Source organism: Centrocercus urophasianus, unplaced genomic scaffold (genome assembly GCF_019232065.1).
Source record: "Centrocercus urophasianus isolate 14NV4802_14NV808 unplaced genomic scaffold, USGS_Curo_1.0 seq_25, whole genome shotgun sequence".
Classification (NCBI taxonomy): Eukaryota; Metazoa; Chordata; class Aves; order Galliformes; family Phasianidae; genus Centrocercus; species Centrocercus urophasianus.
This window is the reverse complement of record NW_024884811.1, coordinates 1,772,624-1,790,295: the sequence shown is the minus strand read 5'-3', so window position 1 is coordinate 1,790,295 and position 17,672 is coordinate 1,772,624. Positions and strand designations below refer to the sequence as shown.

General features: G+C 38.1%; 1 protein-coding gene across 2 annotated transcripts in view; it reads left to right on the top strand.

The window, feature by feature from the left end:
* Nucleotides 1–17,672, top strand: part of MRPS27 (mitochondrial ribosomal protein S27) — a 66,545-nt gene that overhangs the window by 2,454 nt on the left and 46,419 nt on the right. For both annotated transcript variants that reach the window (XM_042825537.1, XM_042825536.1), the window contains exons 3-4: nt 3,239–3,309; nt 4,887–4,945. In XM_042825537.1, the coding sequence (XP_042681471.1) occupies nt 3,239–3,309; nt 4,887–4,945 (130 nt within the window). The remainder of the gene's footprint in view (nt 1–3,238; nt 3,310–4,886; nt 4,946–17,672) is intronic.

Genomic DNA, 17,672 nt, shown 5'->3' with positions numbered 1-17,672 from the left:
AACTATGGTATGAGAATGTACTGATGGGGAAAAAACAGGTATTTTTGATTTAAAGATGAAGGTGTTATTTAAATACATATAAAGCCAGTTTCTGATGCAGTGGTGTGCTGCCATGTCAAACTCACTTACTGCATCTATATAAGAGATATACTACGGATTTACTTCTTTGTAGTATCCGTTTAGCAATCCAAGCATTAGCAGCCAACTCCAGCACAGAAAAAAATGCAGGAAAGAAAAAGATTGTATTTTGTGTACACGGAATATATTTTTTAAAATGTAAGTACTATAAATGTCTTATTTTGAAATTTACAAATGTGTGGTGATAGGAAGATAGGGGTTTAGAAGAAATTTGAGCTGTACATACTGAAAAATAGATAGCAACAGAACAGGAGGCATGGCGGGACTTTGATTGCATAGTGTTTCAGTTGGTTTGTTGCTAAACAAGGGTAAAATTAAGTAATAGCAGGTATCCTGATGAGAAAGATTGCAATTATCCAAACCTAAGAGGTCGGCAAAATTCAAGTGAGATCGATAATGGTTCTTTTTTGTTTGTTTTAAAAAAATCTCCTGGTACCTGAAATGGCTTATCTGAAACACCAGGTGGCAGCGCTTCCTTTGCAAACTCCTGTCGTTTCCAATTGAAGTAGTCTTTGGTACAAGGCTGTGGATCTTTCCAGAAGCTGCCAGGGATGTGGATAAACAGAGAAATGTGAAACATAAGCTTTACTCACTTCAGCCTTCCTTCATGTTTTTCTTTCTCAAAAACCTGGTGCTCAGTTGAATGAGCTTTTAAGATGCTGTCTCATCTATGGGTTTCTGACCTGTCCTGGACCACTTCAGGGAGTTAAGGTTAGCTCATCTTCTGTGACCTTACGTTTTAAAATCATTAAAATTCTGCATGTGAACTCTCCCAGTGTAGATGTGTATGTAACAGTCTTGAAATTAAGGCTTCTTATTTATTGGAATTACATTGTCCTTATATACTTGATGTTTCCTGAGGTGGACTTTTCATCTTTGTGAGCACCTAGATAAAAGAAATGCTAGACTCAGGAGTTGAATATGGCCTACAGTGGTTTTAGATATCACCTTCCAGTTTTCAGTGAGGTGTTTAACAGAAGTTGTTCTGGAGTAGATAATTATGCCCCAACCTGTGCATCTGTCGGATCCCTGTTGCAAATGCAGGAGATTTCTGATTGAATACTTTTCTGAAAACACAGATGATGAATGTTGGCTGATAGTTGGCTTGATATGTTTAGGTGAGAACCTAGCCATTTCCTGTCAAGTTGACGTGGCGGTAGCATTTCTCTTCTCCTATGTTTATCACTGCTAGAAATGCCCTTGTAGTCTTTACCTGTGTGCTCCTTCTTGAGTGCTGGAGAAACAGGAAATGCAAAGTGAAATATGGATACTTTCTGTAAGGATATTTCCACAGAAAATGCTTTACCATGTAAAGGTTGATCTGCTCGCTTAGTGGCTTTGTAGTGTTATATGGTTTTGATGGCCTGTGTCATTTCAGCATCCCATATTGTATTTTGCAAGAGCTGCTCCTTGCCTCGGCACCTTTGCTCTCAATTTCCCTTTCATTTCACGTTGATGAAATACTCTCTTAGTTGGAGATAAGCTGCTTGTCAAAGATGATGTTTTGGTGTTCCTGAGAATACTATCAAGTGTCTTAGGAGGGAAGGTGTTACGTAAATACAAAATTAATGGTATGCAGCAGACAGCGGCATTATCCAAACTGAAGGGTCAAGCAAGATTTCTTGTTTATTATAGCAAAAAGTATTTGCATGTGCCTTGTAATTTTAGAGAGTAGCTGTAAGATTAGGGTAGCACTGCATACAGTTTGTAGCATTAGAACTGTATACCTCTCAGTGTTAACTGGTGGTACAAGAACAATTTAAATTAACTTTTTCTATGGTTACTGGTACAGTGCTGCTTTCTGTCCTTTCCAGTATTGCCAGAATAAGTGGTTTGGTCATTTCTGAAATGGCACTTACTTCAGGGGTTGAGGTCAGATGACATTTATGGAAAATGAATTGTAACAAGCCAAGCCATCAGCTCTTGCAGTGCAGCCAATGGAACTTTGTGTCATGCAACGCAAAGAAGAAAAAGAGGTGAAAGTGATACAGATAATAAATATATTGGATTCCTGTGCATGGAAAACTGAAGGAAGAGAGTATGGTTGGAGTCTCTAAATATTATAGATTGAATGTCATCAGTTCTCGTCTAACAGCTGATGCTGAACAGTTTAGTCTCTGAGTCATTAGTTTCTGGTAATAGTACAAAACAAACTATAGATTAAATTCATGAAGTTCAGTGTTAATCTACCTGTTCCGCAGACAAAAGCTTAAAATTCCTGTATGGCCAATTTAATATTGTTAGATGACTGCTGAAGCAAAATGCTATTAAGTTAATAAGGCACTGGCACAGGGCTCAGTTTGATTAACAGAATTTCTTCTGACCTGTTGTTTGTCGCTGTAGGGTATATGAGGATGGTATGGCTTGCTTTTGTGTTTCTTTGTTTTACCAAAGAAGAAAGGACGAACACCAGAGGCACTGTCCAGCATGTGTGAAGCTCGAAAGCAAACATAAATTATCAGGACATCTGCTTAGGCTTTTTAGATGACTTATATTCGTTACCTCATCCAAGACATTATAAGGTTGAGAACCTTTCCATAAATTATTTCCTGTTGGAGTATTTAAAAATAATTTAAAATATTATTTTTATACAACTTCAAAATGAAATAAGGAATCAGTTAATTTCATGGAATCCTTAGAGTTGGAAGGGATCTTTAAAGGTCATCTAGTCCAGTTCTGCTGCAATGAACAGGGACGTGCACAGCTCAGTCAGGTTGCCCAAGGCCTTATCCAGCCTTGCCTTGAAAGTCTCCAGGGATGGGACATCAATTTCATCTCTCAGCAACCTGTTCTTAGTGTCTCCTCATCCTCACTGTAAAAGACTTTTTCCTTATATCTAACATAAATCTCCAACCTCCTTAAGCTTGAAAGCATTTCCCCTTGTGTCACAACAGATGGTACTAAAGAGTGTCCCCTTCTTTCCTGTAGCTCCCCTTGAAACATTGAAGGGCTGTTATCAGGTCACCTTGGAGCCTTCTGTTCTCCAGGCTGAACAGCCCCAGCTGTTCCAAGTTACGCGATAACTCTGTAGTTATTCTATTCTCTGAAGTTTTTCTGTAATACTGGTTGATTAAATACACTATTCTTCTTTTTTCTCCAGCTGAATTAGCCAACTTAATGGACAGAACCTATGAAAGAAAGCTGCCTGTCAGCTCTTTGACAATAGCCCGGGTAAGAAAATTATTTCCAATCATGAAGTGATGGAAATGACAATGATGGAAATGACAGTGGAATGCTTATGAAATCAAGGGAGCTCAGAGGATATAAATGATATCACCTCTGCTGTGAACTGTGGGATCATAAATGTCTTGTTATACTGTTCAATTGCTGTATAAAACTGTTTTGTTGTTTCTTTGAGCTCATTAGTTAGCACCTGGACTGTTGAGTCTTCAAAGCAGAAATAGAACTTTTTCTCAGTAAAGCTGGGTTTGACTTTGTTAGTGGGCTACAGTTTTTCATAATACACATTTCCTCCCTTCCTGTGTTTTCTGTACTTATTAGTGAGAGCTTATAATATCCTCTAAGGTACTTCATAAGAACCCAGGCTGCTAAGGAAATGCAGTGTGCCTACATTCTGAATCACCACTGCGGTAACAGTGTACTGGTACACTAATGCTAATTAGAATTCGTTAGCACTATTATCCATAGAGTCACAGAACAATTTGTGCAGTTACTGTACGTCCTTGATTATTGGCTCTGAAACTATCCATAGAGGAAATGGATGTTCTTCTCCTTTTTACTGCTTAATCAGATTTACTTTGTACCCTCCTCCTGTTCCTGCCTTGGGCTGACCTCTGCACTGGTTAAGTAACATTTTCAAATTTTCGAACAGCCTCCCCTTCTAGTAACTGGATCTCACATAAAATTCAGATTTTCTAAAATGAAGTGCACAGGCATGCTGTTGCCACGCTCAGAGATGATCTATATATACATATATATATGATGAAAGTTAAGAAACTAAAAAACAAGCACCAGTCGGCTTAAACTGTAATTTTTAGCTTATTCTTAGGTTAAAAAGAAGCTCTGATCTTACTTACTTGTTATTCTGAGCTAAAGACATTGTGTAACTTTATGCTCATGTTGAGCATACCAGAAAAGAAGATTCACTGTTAGCATAGGAGGAAGTCTGATCAAAAACTTTGCTTTTGTAGTTGATAGCACTGGGAATTTTGTGAGGTTTTATGTGGGAGGGAGGTTGTGCTTTGCAGCTTGGCAGTTGATTTTTTTTTTTTCTTACCATTATTCGTATCTGTGGTAAAGCAGAAGATGCCATCGTCCTTCAGAATTTATAGTGTGAATGTGCAAAACAGGCGAAGGGGAAAAGAAAGCTTTCTGGAAATAGAGCAAGCGAATGTTAAGACTCACTGAAAATTGGAAAAAAAGTTAGAAATTGAATGCACGCTTAAGGGATGTGTTTAAAAAAAAAAAAAAAAAAAAAAAAAAAACAGGAAAAAAAGCAAGCAAAATAATGTGTACTGTGCTGTAGGGACATGGTTTTCTGATTGTCCCCGTGTGCGATACGTAGCATTGCTTATAGCTTGGGGAGAGTTGGCTGAACTTAGAAAGATTTTACTTTCTGCAGCCTAGAAGAAACCTGATTAGGAGCAACTGAAGACTTGAAGATGTCCATTATTGTCAGATACCTAAATATGCAGAACAAATTTGTTGTGTGTATCCAAGTGACATTTTCTTCTAATATGCTAGATAAGTGCTCCCTCTTAAGCTTTTATTTCTTATTTTTTAACCAGTTTGTTGACAACATTTCTTCACGAGAGGAAGTGGATCAGGCTGAATATTACCTTTACAAGTAAGTGTCTTTACTAAAAACATAATCTTTGAAAAATACAAATAAATATCATAAAGTCTTGACCTTTTAAGACTGTGAACCGTTTATGTGCTGTAAAAATACATGTGTCTGCTATCTTTCAACTCACACCCAAGGGCCTTTTTGATAACTTGCCTTTTGTTTTGGCTATTTTCTTTCCAGACCTCTGCCATTAAGTTCTGTCAGGCATGTTAGTCTGAGCTGCTGAGCAGCTAAAACTACTTCCAGTGATGATTTAAATTACGGATGCTGGTGTTATAAGGAATTACATCTGTTCACAGTATTTCCTTCTCTAGGTTTTTTGTCTTTCAAGCAATAATTTAATTAAAATTGCTATATGCATTTTGTAAGTGCAGGAAAATAGCTTGTTTTCTCAGAATGAACGTAACTGTAAACTGGATTGCTGTGGTCATGATCAAGACAGCAAGGCTAAACAGAATATGGTTTTGTTGCTTTTAAAAAAAAAATCTTCCTTGTTCTCTCTGTCCCAGATATTAACTTCATTGCAGGCATTGTTAGGGTTTTCTTCAACTAATTTGTGTTGCTGCTAGTATCAGGTTGAACGCTTGCTTGCTTCAGATTGATACATCTCAATATCGACTTTGAGAGGGCAGTAAATCTCACTGATCTCTAAAATAGATTAGTACTTTCATGGATGATTACATACACATTTTGAGACATAGATTTCCTCATGGAGAAAGTAACCAGTATTATCAAAGTGGATGAGAAAGCATGTTTACAAACAATGCCATGTGGTTATATGTAAATAACAATTGTTGTTACTTTAATGAAGAAGTTTATGGTATGGATGCTTTAAGTAAACTCATAGTTGTAAGTGCATGAGTGCATGGTACTTAAGATCTCTGTGATCTTCTGATATTTCTGGGCAATAACTGAACCTCAGCTTCAAGCTGTATTTAAAAGAGTCCATGTTGCTATTACAAGTGATATCTTACAATGAAAAAATAAAAGCAGAAGGAAGAATCTTTTATAAAAAGTGCAGGTTAGGGAAGCTTCAGTTAGTTCTGGACCAAATTTCATTTGTCCTGTCATATGAAATTTAGAAATCATTCTGGGATTCTTCAGCAGGCCCTGGAGAGAAGAAAACAGGGAAGTCAAGTCTCTTTAAGACTTTTTTTTTTTAATTATTACTATTTTACAGATGCACTGTTAGTATCTTGTTTTAGCATTCTTGAAGCTTATTACATGAAAAGAGCCACAGAGACTCCAGTTCTCACTGGTTGAGTTGGGGCATCAGGGCAGACAAGAGGAAAGTTTGATGGTTTAATTTCTGAAAGTAAAATCCTGATAGTAGAATTAGATGTTCATTCGTAATGTATCTTAACAGCTTTTTCTTTCTTCTTGAAAACAGGAAGATTAGAGAGTGGCAAAAACTTAGAAATACCAAAAATCTTCTGTAGTAAAAGGAAGAAAATAGAGTTGTGAACTCTAACATAAGTATCTTCTTCCCTCTCCACCTATGGCTGGTTAGTACCTCAGTTTAAAATACAGGGCTTTTTGTATCTTTAAGAGCACTTTGTAAAGTAGAGGTTTGCAGTTCAAAAATAATTGCAGTTATTTACAACTGCTCTAGGATATAATTCTCCATCAGTTAGTAAGATTAGTTACGTGTGCATCAATTATGATCATTTGTAATTGATACAAATTTTAGTAGCTGATAAGGAGAAAATAGGATACCAGTGTGTATAGTTGGAATTTTTTTTTATGTGTTTCCTTATAATGTTGCTTGGTTCTGCTATTATAAAATGATTAATCTTTTGGTGATGTTAGTGTCAGTTTTCCAGGAGACTTCATTCTAGCATGTTACATGAAACTATTCTCAAAGCGCATTAGCATGCAGGTAATGAAACACAGTATAAAGAGGTCTGTAATTCATGTGAAAACGTAAAAATCCCAATTATAACGTAAGCTTCCCTTTCAAATGAAAATAAGTTTGCTAGCTTCAGGAAATACAAGATGTGGTTGGTACCCACAAGATCCCTTTTATTATTCTTTACGTTTTGTGCTTAGGCTAGAGTTCAAATGGAGGACACGTTTATAAAGATATCTCTTGGCAGCTGAGAGGATGTTGTCACAGAGTCCTGCAAAAGTGGCCACATCATGAGACTTGAGGTGGAAGAGAGGGAGAGTTAAAAAATAGAGAAGCTTTGTCAAGAAATCTTTTTCTAGCTCGTTACTTCCCTAATGAAAAACAGTTCAAAGCACATTTTTTTTGTTCTGTGATGACAGTGAGCTTTTTGAAAAAAGAGAAAGCTGTGTCACTGAAAAAGTTTTTTTATATCTTCTAAAGCATATAAATCCATTGTGAACAAGTGGCATGTATGTTTCCTGGTAAACTGCCTTTATGTGCTTTTGCCTGAATGCAAGATACCCCCAGAGTCCTATGTTTTGCCTCGTAACTACTTACAGAGTGTAAAGGAGAATTTTAATGTCTATCCTCAATGTTGTGTGTTTCTGGCAATCTGAGTTAAAGGGTAGTCACTTTCAAAGCACTTAAAAGTTTGGAAGATGTTTATGGTTTGAAATTGCAAGCTGTGCCAGTGGGAGGATTCAGGGGAAGAACAGTGTTGTTTCCATTTTCACTGTGTGTTTTTTTTCTGGAAGATGGGAGTGCCAGAGCTTGTAAGCTTTGTAGAGTAGGCTTTTCTTCTGTTATGTCAGGCAGGACATAGTTCTGAAAAGTAGTATTTTGGAGTATCATTATAACATGTTCAGGAGCACAAAAGACAATGTACACGTTATATTTAGTCCTGTTTCAACTTTTTGTGCATTTAAAATATTGAATATCTAGCCACACTGTCTCCACAGAGGATCTTGAGCTCTCAAAAATAGTTATGTGGAGACTGCTGTGCAACACTGTGGAGCGTGTCAGTAAAATGGTAAAGGCATGACATCACCTGCTTTCAGTACTCCTCTTTTTGTTCTCTTCTGAATATCTCTCCACCCTAACTGTCAGACTTAAAAATCCTTTTATCTCCTAGGATCTCAGTAGAAGTACTAATCAGAATGCACTTTCTGCTAGATCAGAGGCCTGCAGTTTGCCTTACTTCGTCCTGTCTCACTGAAATGTCACTATTTCTCACATCAGGGTGGTTTTCAGATGATCAAAACATTAGCATAATGGCGGTTTTATGGTGAGGTAACTTGCTGATGGAGTATATAGGTTTTGTGCCAAGAATGATTTTCAATGTGTTTGAAAGCTATTGTGGAAATTTTATGTTGAGGTTCCTTGATAGGTTTTTTAATTGCATTGAACTCGTGACCTTGGTGTAGAAAAAAAAAAAAAAGTACATTGTCAGTAAAGTGCAGATGTTTGTCTGTGGATCTGATTTTCAGATGGGAAAGTTGCAGTGTTTGATACTTCAGTGGCAAATTCTTGTTCAGTATCACTGGAATTTTTGACTTTCCTCGACTGATAACTTGTTTATTGGAAATTAAGTTAGTTCTACAGATTTTAGTGACTACTACCTGGAAACAGTATTGGATTATAATAAAATGTTACTGTGTCAAACTATTGGAAGTTCTTCTTAGGCATGCTGTTACATCTTTTATGGCAGAAAGTGGAATTTTTGAAGCTAAATTGCAGCAATTTAGTGATTTTAGGAGAATGGCAGTTTCCATATGTATGAAAATGTGCTTATTCCTTGCAGTGCTAGTGTATCAGTTACTCCAATGATGTGTGTAAACTAAGTTTCACTGTATTATCTTTATCTGCATATCTGATTTTCAGATGTGAAAGTTGCAGTGTTTGATACTTCAGTGGCAATCAACTGATTTAACGTCCTGAAAACATCTCGTTACTCTAAAGTACTGCTTATAATAAAAGATCACAGTGCACTCGCAAAAGAGGTTGTCTCTTAGCATATGCTGTGTATGCTGTTCATTCCCACTAAATTGATACCTGACTTGATACATCTGCAAAATGTAATGAGTCCCACTAAATTGTTCCAGCACAAATAGAAAAAGGAGAATAAACATACATAAAATCCTACAAGATACTTAATTCTTTCTTTGAGTTGTCTTGTTGTAAAGCTGTAACTGATGTAGGCTTGGCTTTAGCTTCCTTCACAGAAATATGTTAAAGAAATACACAGATACATAATTAAATGAATCAGAAATATCTGCCTGCTGTTCAACTTGTGCAATCATTACATTTTGAAGTGATGCTGAGAAGTGATGGAAGTTTCTGAGGGGAAAAAAGCACTACATAACCAGAATGGTATGTTTTACTGATCTGCATAACTGTCTAATCTGAGCAAGCCAAAATAACTTCATTTGCAAAAGACTTGAACTACGCTTTGGCATTGTGGGAGTTGCGATGAAATGAGGAACCAGAGAGGTTTACCTAATTAGGATGTTCCAGTGATTTTTGATAAACGACTGACAGAAATACTGATTTTCTTTTTTCTAATGTAATTGCAAATGGTGGTCAATATTTGTTGCTGCTTCATAGAGCTATTGCTGCTTCAAGAACTGTTGGTCATTGGCCAGGTAAGTGCTGCAGATGGAAGGGTTCTATTCATGTAGACTTCACTGCTCTTCTGGTCCCATCATTCAAGTCGCTTCTGCAGTACATGCTTACTATCCTTCCCGTCTTTCAGAGTTTGTCCACTGTTATTGTGTGTCCATAGTTTTATCAGAGTTTGAACCATAGAAAGCTTTGGAGAAAATATCTAGCAGCTACATTTGGGAGACCAGAGCGAAATTTCAGCAAGCTGAGTCTTGTAGCCCTATGTCATTCAGGTAGATGGACTTAGTGGAGCTGCACTGGGAAGTGTGTTAGAACGGATAATAAAGATATAACACTGGAAAGTATTCAGAAGGATCTCTTCCTATAATACAGATCTTTTCAATTATCTTTTTGTAGCTAATATGGCCTGTTATGAAAGCTGCCCTTTAAGCTTTGCAGAAGCTAGACAGCGTTTTCAAGGCACTGCATAAAAAGAGAGAAAAGGTTGGAAGACTTTCATTCAGCAGTAATCTTTTTTTACTGCATTGCCTAAATTCAAGAGAGATAAGAATTTAGATCTTAAAAGCTCTTCATATTTAAAACCAGGACAAAGTAAGATTACTCTGCAAAGTACATTTACGTATTAATATCAGAAGAAAAAAATTCACAGTAATTCTGGAATAAATAGCATGATGAAGTTGGTCAAATTGCAGCATAGAGAGAACTGACTTGGTCACTTCATCAGTGACATTGGCACTGGGAATAAGTGCACCTTCAGCAAGTTTGCAGATGATACCAAGCTGTGTGATGTGGTTGACATGCCCAAGGGACAGGATGCCTTCCAGAGAGATCTAGACAGCAGTCTTGCACCTGGGTTGTGGCAATTTGTGGCAACCCCCACTGTCAGTACGGTCTGGGGGAAGTGAGGTTGGATCACAGGTTTGCCAAAAAGGACTTGGGGGATAGGAAGCTGGACATGAGCCAGTACTGTGCCCTCACTGCTCAGAAAGTCAACTGTGTCCTGGGCTGAGTCAAAAGAATTGTGGCCAGCAGAGTGAGGTAGATGATCCTGCATCTCTGCACTGCACTGATCAGGTCTCACCTAGGGTACTTCATCCAGATGTGGGTTCTTCAGTGCAGGAGAGGCAAGAACCTGTTGGAGCACATCCACAGGAGGGCCACAGAAATGATTCAAAGGATGCTTACAAGGGCAGGCTAAGAAAGCTGGGGGTCTTCAGCCTGGAAAAGGCAAGGCATTGGGGAGACCTGGTAGCAGCCTTTCAGTGTGTAAAGGAGACAGACACTTTATCAGGTTCTGTTGTGATAGGACAAGGGGAAGTTGTTTCAAACTAAAAGGGAGGATATTTAGATTGATCTGAGGAATAAATTTTTTACAGTAAGGGTGGTGAGGCACACTGTGCAGAGGGGAGGTAGATACCCCACCCCTGAAGACACCAGGGATGCCCAGGTAAGGCTGGACAGGGCTCTGAGCAGCCTGACCTAGTTGTGGGTGCTCATGTTCATTGCAGGCGAATTGGACTAGATGGTTTTTGAGAGTCTCTTCCAACTCGAACAATTTTATTATTCTGTGGTTCCAGATGTATTTTGCACTTAGTACTGGGAGAAAAGCTTTCATTATTATTCTCAGAAGAATTTGCATATCTTTCAGCAAGCATCTTTCTTGCCAACAGCTCAGAGCATTCTGTGTAGTAGATAGTATTGGAAATAGTGTGAAGTATAGTATGCTTAGTAAGTATTTAGGTCTTGGCTGAATGTTGTGCTCATTACATGCTGAAGGAGAAAAGGCAGCACTGTGTGAAGGTTTGACTGATTCTCACCATAAAGCTAATGTTTGCTGTATTAAGGGGTATTCTAAAGTTTTTTTTTTCATAAGTTCTTGGACCAGCAAGAAGCCCAGCGGGAGACAGATTGTGCATTATATTTTAGAAATATTGAAAGTCTAGACAGAGGTTATGTTACAGCCAAAAATGTAAAGAGTGAGTAGTTCATATGAATACAAATGAGCAGAACAGAATAAGGCCTTTTATAGCATCAGAATTTAAAACACAAACACATGCAGAGATTATTCATTGGCTGGCTTTGATGACTAATAATTGTGAAGATTCACTTGAGAATTATCCCCGTCCAGCTTCCCCTGAAAGGAACTTCAGATTTGATTACAGCTCCTGAATAGTATTGGCAGCCAGTGCCAGATAGCAGGTCCAAATCTGTGTGAGCAGAACTGTTTCTTTTGAATTTCTCTTGCTATAACTTTAAGTAGTGTTAGGTGGTAAGGTAATCTTTTACAGGTAAGTTGAGGATTGCCACTACAGTTATAAAATACTGAATTTTTATTAGGCTTACACTGTACACAGGACTATGATAATCCCTTTGTTGGGAGTTGCTAACTTGGTGGTTATTGTACTTGTCAACCTGAATCATTCCTTTAAGGTGCAAGCAAGGTGCAAGCACTTACTCTTTTCCTTTTTTTTTTTTTTTTTTTTCTCTTTTGAATAAAAATAAGTACAGCAGAAAAAAGATAACAGTGAACTACAGCCTAAAAGAATAGTCTTGATGTGCTGTAGACCAGAATTGTTTTACTGCAGGCAGACTGATTTGAATTAGAACTATTTGAAAGTTTTACGTTTATTTTTTTTTTTAATCTTTTGAAGGAAAGCCATATTGTTGTTTTCTGATAACCCTTGAAGCAACTTTGATTTTCTTTGGAATTATTATACAAAATTTGGAGCCATTTTTTTTTGCTGACCAAGAAGACCATTGTATTTTTACTTATCAGGTTAACAGGTATTCATTTGCAGGATTAAATTTCGTGGTTGATAATCTTTAAAAAGAAAGAAGTGTTTATCAGAGTGCTGTTTTTATTTATATGGATAATTTTTGTAAGAAATAAGTTTGAATGAAAGTATTACATTTCTGCAAACATACACATTTTAATGATTATGTAAACATTAATTAAATTAGATGTAATATGTAAAGTATGTATTGGGATATCTTTTGCATTTAATACTTCATACTTAGAGGAAGTTTTGTTTCTATTTGGTGAAAGGAGAAGATTCACGCAATATCAAGATTTTAGTATTTATATGTATTTTTAGTATTTGTCTTTATTCATCCTTTTTCTAGAACAGTGAAGTATTGTTTCTTGCTGCTTTCAGTCACAAGTTACTCATTGTCAAGCTGAACTGAACAACATTTTCATCATCTTTCACTTACTGAGTCTCACTGCTTAGTACCATGAGTGGTGAAAGCAGCAATTAAGGTAGCCATTCAAATGAAAAAGAAAAGGTCAAGCCATTTTAACTTCGTCTGTCTGCATGCATAATGTATAAAATATTGAAGAAAGTTAAGGAAAGTAGCACATTTATTCATTGGGAAATTCATAGTTTTGTGTCACTGTAAATAGTGAGAATGCTGAGTACATTAAATGTCTCAATTTGAAAATGTAGAAATGTGTGAAAATTCAGAAATTTAACAAATCAGGTGAAGCATTTCTTGGGGATATTAATGCTTGTGAATACCTTATTGTGTTTAGTAGTAAATGAGTAAAAGAAATTTATGAGCTAAATTATAGTTACCATTAGTGATGGTTTTCTCTCGAGAGAATCAGGATGTTCATGGCTTAAATGAAATGCATGAGCAGCTGTGGATGAGCTTTTCTTGAGATAAGAACAAGTATTTTATTGGAAGTGGGTTTTTAAAATGAAGAGTATTGGTTTTTAAAACCAAGAGTTTGTAAACTTTATTCTAGAGAAATTTAAGCTAGAAGCCAAAGAAGAAATGTAGATAGAAAGTTGTGTTGGCTCTCCAGTATCCTGATGTTGGTATAAGAGTTGTGTAACTTATCAAAGCTGTTAAAATGTATGTTGGATTGAATGTTTACGTTACAAAGCTGATCCTCTTACCTGGGTTGACACAGGATTTTCTGTTTTGTTTTTCTCTTATTTTGTTAACTAAAAGAAATGCTTATAACAGTTGGAACTGGAGATCCATTAAGTGTGTGAAATATCCAGATCACGTTACAGTATAGATTAGCAGGGAAAGGGATTTATTTGTCTTCTTTTTTTCCCCTTTACCTTGCAATATTTCAGTCTTTGAAGAAAAATTATCCAGCAGTCTCATGTACATGCTGATAACAAACATACAAGCTATTTGGTGACATTGTTGATTTCATACCAGCTATTGGAGGATGCAGGGAAGCAGAGATGGAACCAAAACATCTCTCTAATATTCTTCTGCATGAGAATTTCCCTCTGCACCATCTTTTTCTAAGAAGATTTTCAGTGCTGTTGAATGGTGACAAATCATGTAGAGGTTTTGTGATGTAAACTAGTTGGGAGAAGGACAAAGGCATTATAATCTTTTTTCCAGCATTATGTCACAGTTGAAATAGAAGGTTTGCATGCACTTTTCAATGAGAGCTTCCCTTCTTTTTAATTCAGTACAAGGAAAAACCCACGTGATCTGAATTTTAAATGAATCATTGTCTACAAGCCTGTTAGGTTCCAAATAGCATTTAAGATGAGCACACTCTGATCAGGCATCTTATTAGACTTCCTAGTGGTAAAAAAGAGTGTTCTATACTTTCCTGGGCAGTTGGATCAATTGAATGCTCCAAAATAACATTTATTGTGTTGTGCTCTGTTAACTTCTGTGTATTTCTGTGTGTTGCACAGTACGTAGCAAACAATAGTGGAAGTAATGCAGGTTCTGGAATGTAAATGCTTTTAGAAATCGGAAAAATTTCTGGAAAGGACCTTGGTAAAGGGTGCATCACACATTGATATGATGTTTTTTTGTTCTGTTACATGCAATCATGGACAAAATGATTGTAACAAAATCAAAATCACTTGTCAGGGAGATACCTATTTCAAGCATGCTTTTTTCTCTGGTGCAGAATAGTTGGGAGTATGACTGTTTTAATTTATTCAGATGGATGTTTGCGCTTTAGTAGGTCTGAAGATGTTTGGTGAACAATCAGTTACTAAGTTGTTTTAAAAATTACCTGATTATATCCCTCAGGTTATAGATCTCTTGTTGGCCACAGTAATAAAGAATTTTCACAAACTAACTTAATGTTGCTTGATTTCGATGAATCATTTTTTTTCTTAATACTTCCGTCTTACCTAGAATGTCCAAAATGTGCAGGATAAAAAAAAAAAAATAAGTGGTAGGTACACTTATCCATCTTGCATTACTGCTTACTCATGGAACACATACAGTCCTGTCTGTACAGAACTGTTTTACTTCCTGAGGGGGAAAGAAGCTTGTGTTGTGAACAGAACTGCACAGCAGTTCTTTGCTGTAATTGAATAGAGGTACTGATAAGCAAAGGTCGTAGCTTAACATTTTCTGGGGGTGATTTCTGAGGTTGTTTCTCCCTTTCTGTCTGTTTCTTTCTCTGTGCAAATTTCTGAATGTAACATGCCTACTAACCAGGTGAAAGAACAGAATAGAGGGTTTTTTGTTTTTTCAAAAAGACTACTTTAATAGTGAGCTATTTTTAAAGCTTCACGCTCCAACTAATATATCTATACTGCCTGCTGGAATGAGGACTGTTGCATTTTCAATGTCTCTGTATCAAGGACTCCCATCACTCTGCTCAGCTACCTTCAGTTTTCCTTCTGGCAGGGTCCTGACTACCCTAGTTTACATCTCTGTCCTTTTCTTGGTGCATCTCCAGTTCACGGACAGAATAATCCCTTCTGTGCTCTTTTTTTTCTTGGAGGGGGAGTGACTGATGTGACTGGAGATGGCAATGTTAATGCTTAATAGAAGTCCCAAGCTGTTCTTTCAGCTCGTTTTACCTCCTTATCATTATGCTGCTTACCTTATTTGCTAAAACTCTAGCATATCTCCAGGTTTTTCAGCTGTCTCACTATTTATGCTAGTTTGAAAGCTTGAGGAACTGTTAAAAATGATGTTACTCACTTCGGGAATAACTGCGTGGGTGCTTTCTTACAGCATTTATTTTCCTTTCTCATCCATTAACAAGTCTTTTGGTGCACTGTGATACACATTATTGAAATGTGATAGAGCTGTGGTCCTTGCCTCCCAACTTTAGCCTTGTTCATGATTCCTGTGCGTATGCTTTGTATGCCAGGTACCCAGCTGTCTGAAGCTTAGATCAGCTGGGTGAGCAGTTTGTTTCCTTGGACCAGGTAAGGATTTGTCCGAGAATGTAGTTCAAGGATTGTTAAGCAGTCAATGATGAAAGCATTCTTTCATCTTCAGAACTGGAGGATATACAGAAACGCAAGTGGTAGAAACTCCTGTTGTATCAGCTATAAGCGTAGATATAACAAATACGACTTCTCTTGCTGGAAAATGAACAAGGATGTTTTTGTTTTTTATTTTGGGGTCATTACTGTGCAGCTTGACAAGCTGAAAGTGCACGGATTTGCACGCAGATTTACATCTTTCTGAGTAATATCTTTTTCCAAGACTGAGTGTGTGTATAAAGCTGTCTTTAATCCCAGAGTCAACTTTTTGCTCATCCTCTTTAAATAATATTTATCCAATTCTGATCTCTCCACTTTCACTGCTGTTTTCATTTTGCAATGGAGAAAATTATCCCTTTATTCAGTCTAACTAGGCAAACCGAGGGAAAAGAAGGGCATGTACCAGCAATGGAAAAAAGGATGTGTCACCCTGAAAGGACACAAGGATGTTGCCTGGACATGCAGAGGTAGGATTAGGAATGCCAAGGCATTGATGTACTGAACTTGGCAATTGATGTTAAAAACGGTGGGAAGGAATTCTAAAGGTACACAAGTTAGAAGAGACAGGCCAATGAGAGTGTATCCTCTTTGCTAAATGAGGAAGGAGAGCTGGCTACAACAGCTATAGAGAGGGCTGAAGCGCTCTATGAAGTTTAGAGGAATTCAGTGCAAGCAAGGCTGATAAAGATGTCTGAAGGAGTTTTCCCCTCTCCTTTAGAGGAATTCATAACAGCCTGTTGTGGCCTGGTGGAAGAGTTGTTACTGCAGTTGTTACATTGACTGTCAGTGGAGGGCAGGACAGTAAATTCAGGTACGTTTCAGAGGCAGGAATCTCAATAAGTAGCTTCAGACTTTGCTGCAAGCTCTGGATCTGTTGCATTTTGAGTGGTTCTTCTCTAAAATTACGTGCAAGTATCGCAGAATCACAGAAACACCAAGGTTGGAAAAGACCTACGCGATCATCCAGTCCAACCATCCACCTATCACCAATAGTTCTTAGTAAACCATATCCCTCAACACAATGTCCAAACATTCCTTGAACTCCTCTAGGGTTATTGTGGCCAAAGTGCAGGACCCAGCATATGGCCTTGTTGAACCTCATCCCGCTGCCTTCAGCCCAGCGATCCAGCCTGTCCAGATCCCTTTCTATGGCCTCGCTACACCCAGGCAGATCAACACTTCCTGCCAACTTGGTGTCACCTGCAGACTTACTGAGGGTGCACTCAATGCCCTCATCCAGGTCATTAATAAAGTTACTGAAGAGGACAGGCCCCAGCGGTCACCAGCTGCAGTTAGCTTCATTCACTGCCGCTCTCTGGGCCTGTCCCTCCAGCCAGTTCCTTACCAGCCGAGAGTGTACCTGTCCAAGCCATGGGCTGCCAGTTTCTGTAGGAGAATGCTGTGGGATAACAGTGTCAAAAGTTTTGCTGAAGTCTAGGTAGACTATGTCAACAGCCTTTCCCTCCTCTACCAGTCAGGTCACTAGATTACAGGAGATCAGGTTGGTCAAGCAGGACCTGCCCTTCATGAACCCATGCTGGCAAGGCCTGATTCCCCCGGTCTTCCCGCACATGCCATGTGATCTCCCTCAGGACAGTCTGCTCCATAATCTTCCCTGGCACCAAGGCTTACAGGCCTGTAGTTCCCGGATCCTCCTTACAACCCTTCTTGTCACATTGGCAAGCCTCCAGTCTTCTGGGACCTCACCAGTCAACAAGGAACGTTGATAGATAATGGCAAGGGGCTCAGCTATGCCTTCCACCACTTCCCTCAGTGCTCTTGGGTGAATCTCAGCTGGCCCCATGGACTTGTGACAGTCCAGATGGAGTAGTAGGCCTCTGGCTGCATCCTCCTGAATTGTGGGGGGTTTAGTCTGCTCCCCAGCCAAGACTACCAGGTCAGAGAGTGGAGTACCCTGAGGATAACTGGTCTGACCTTTAAAGACAGACATAAAGAAGGCATTCAGAACCTCTGCCTTTTCCTTATCCTCAGTGGTCAC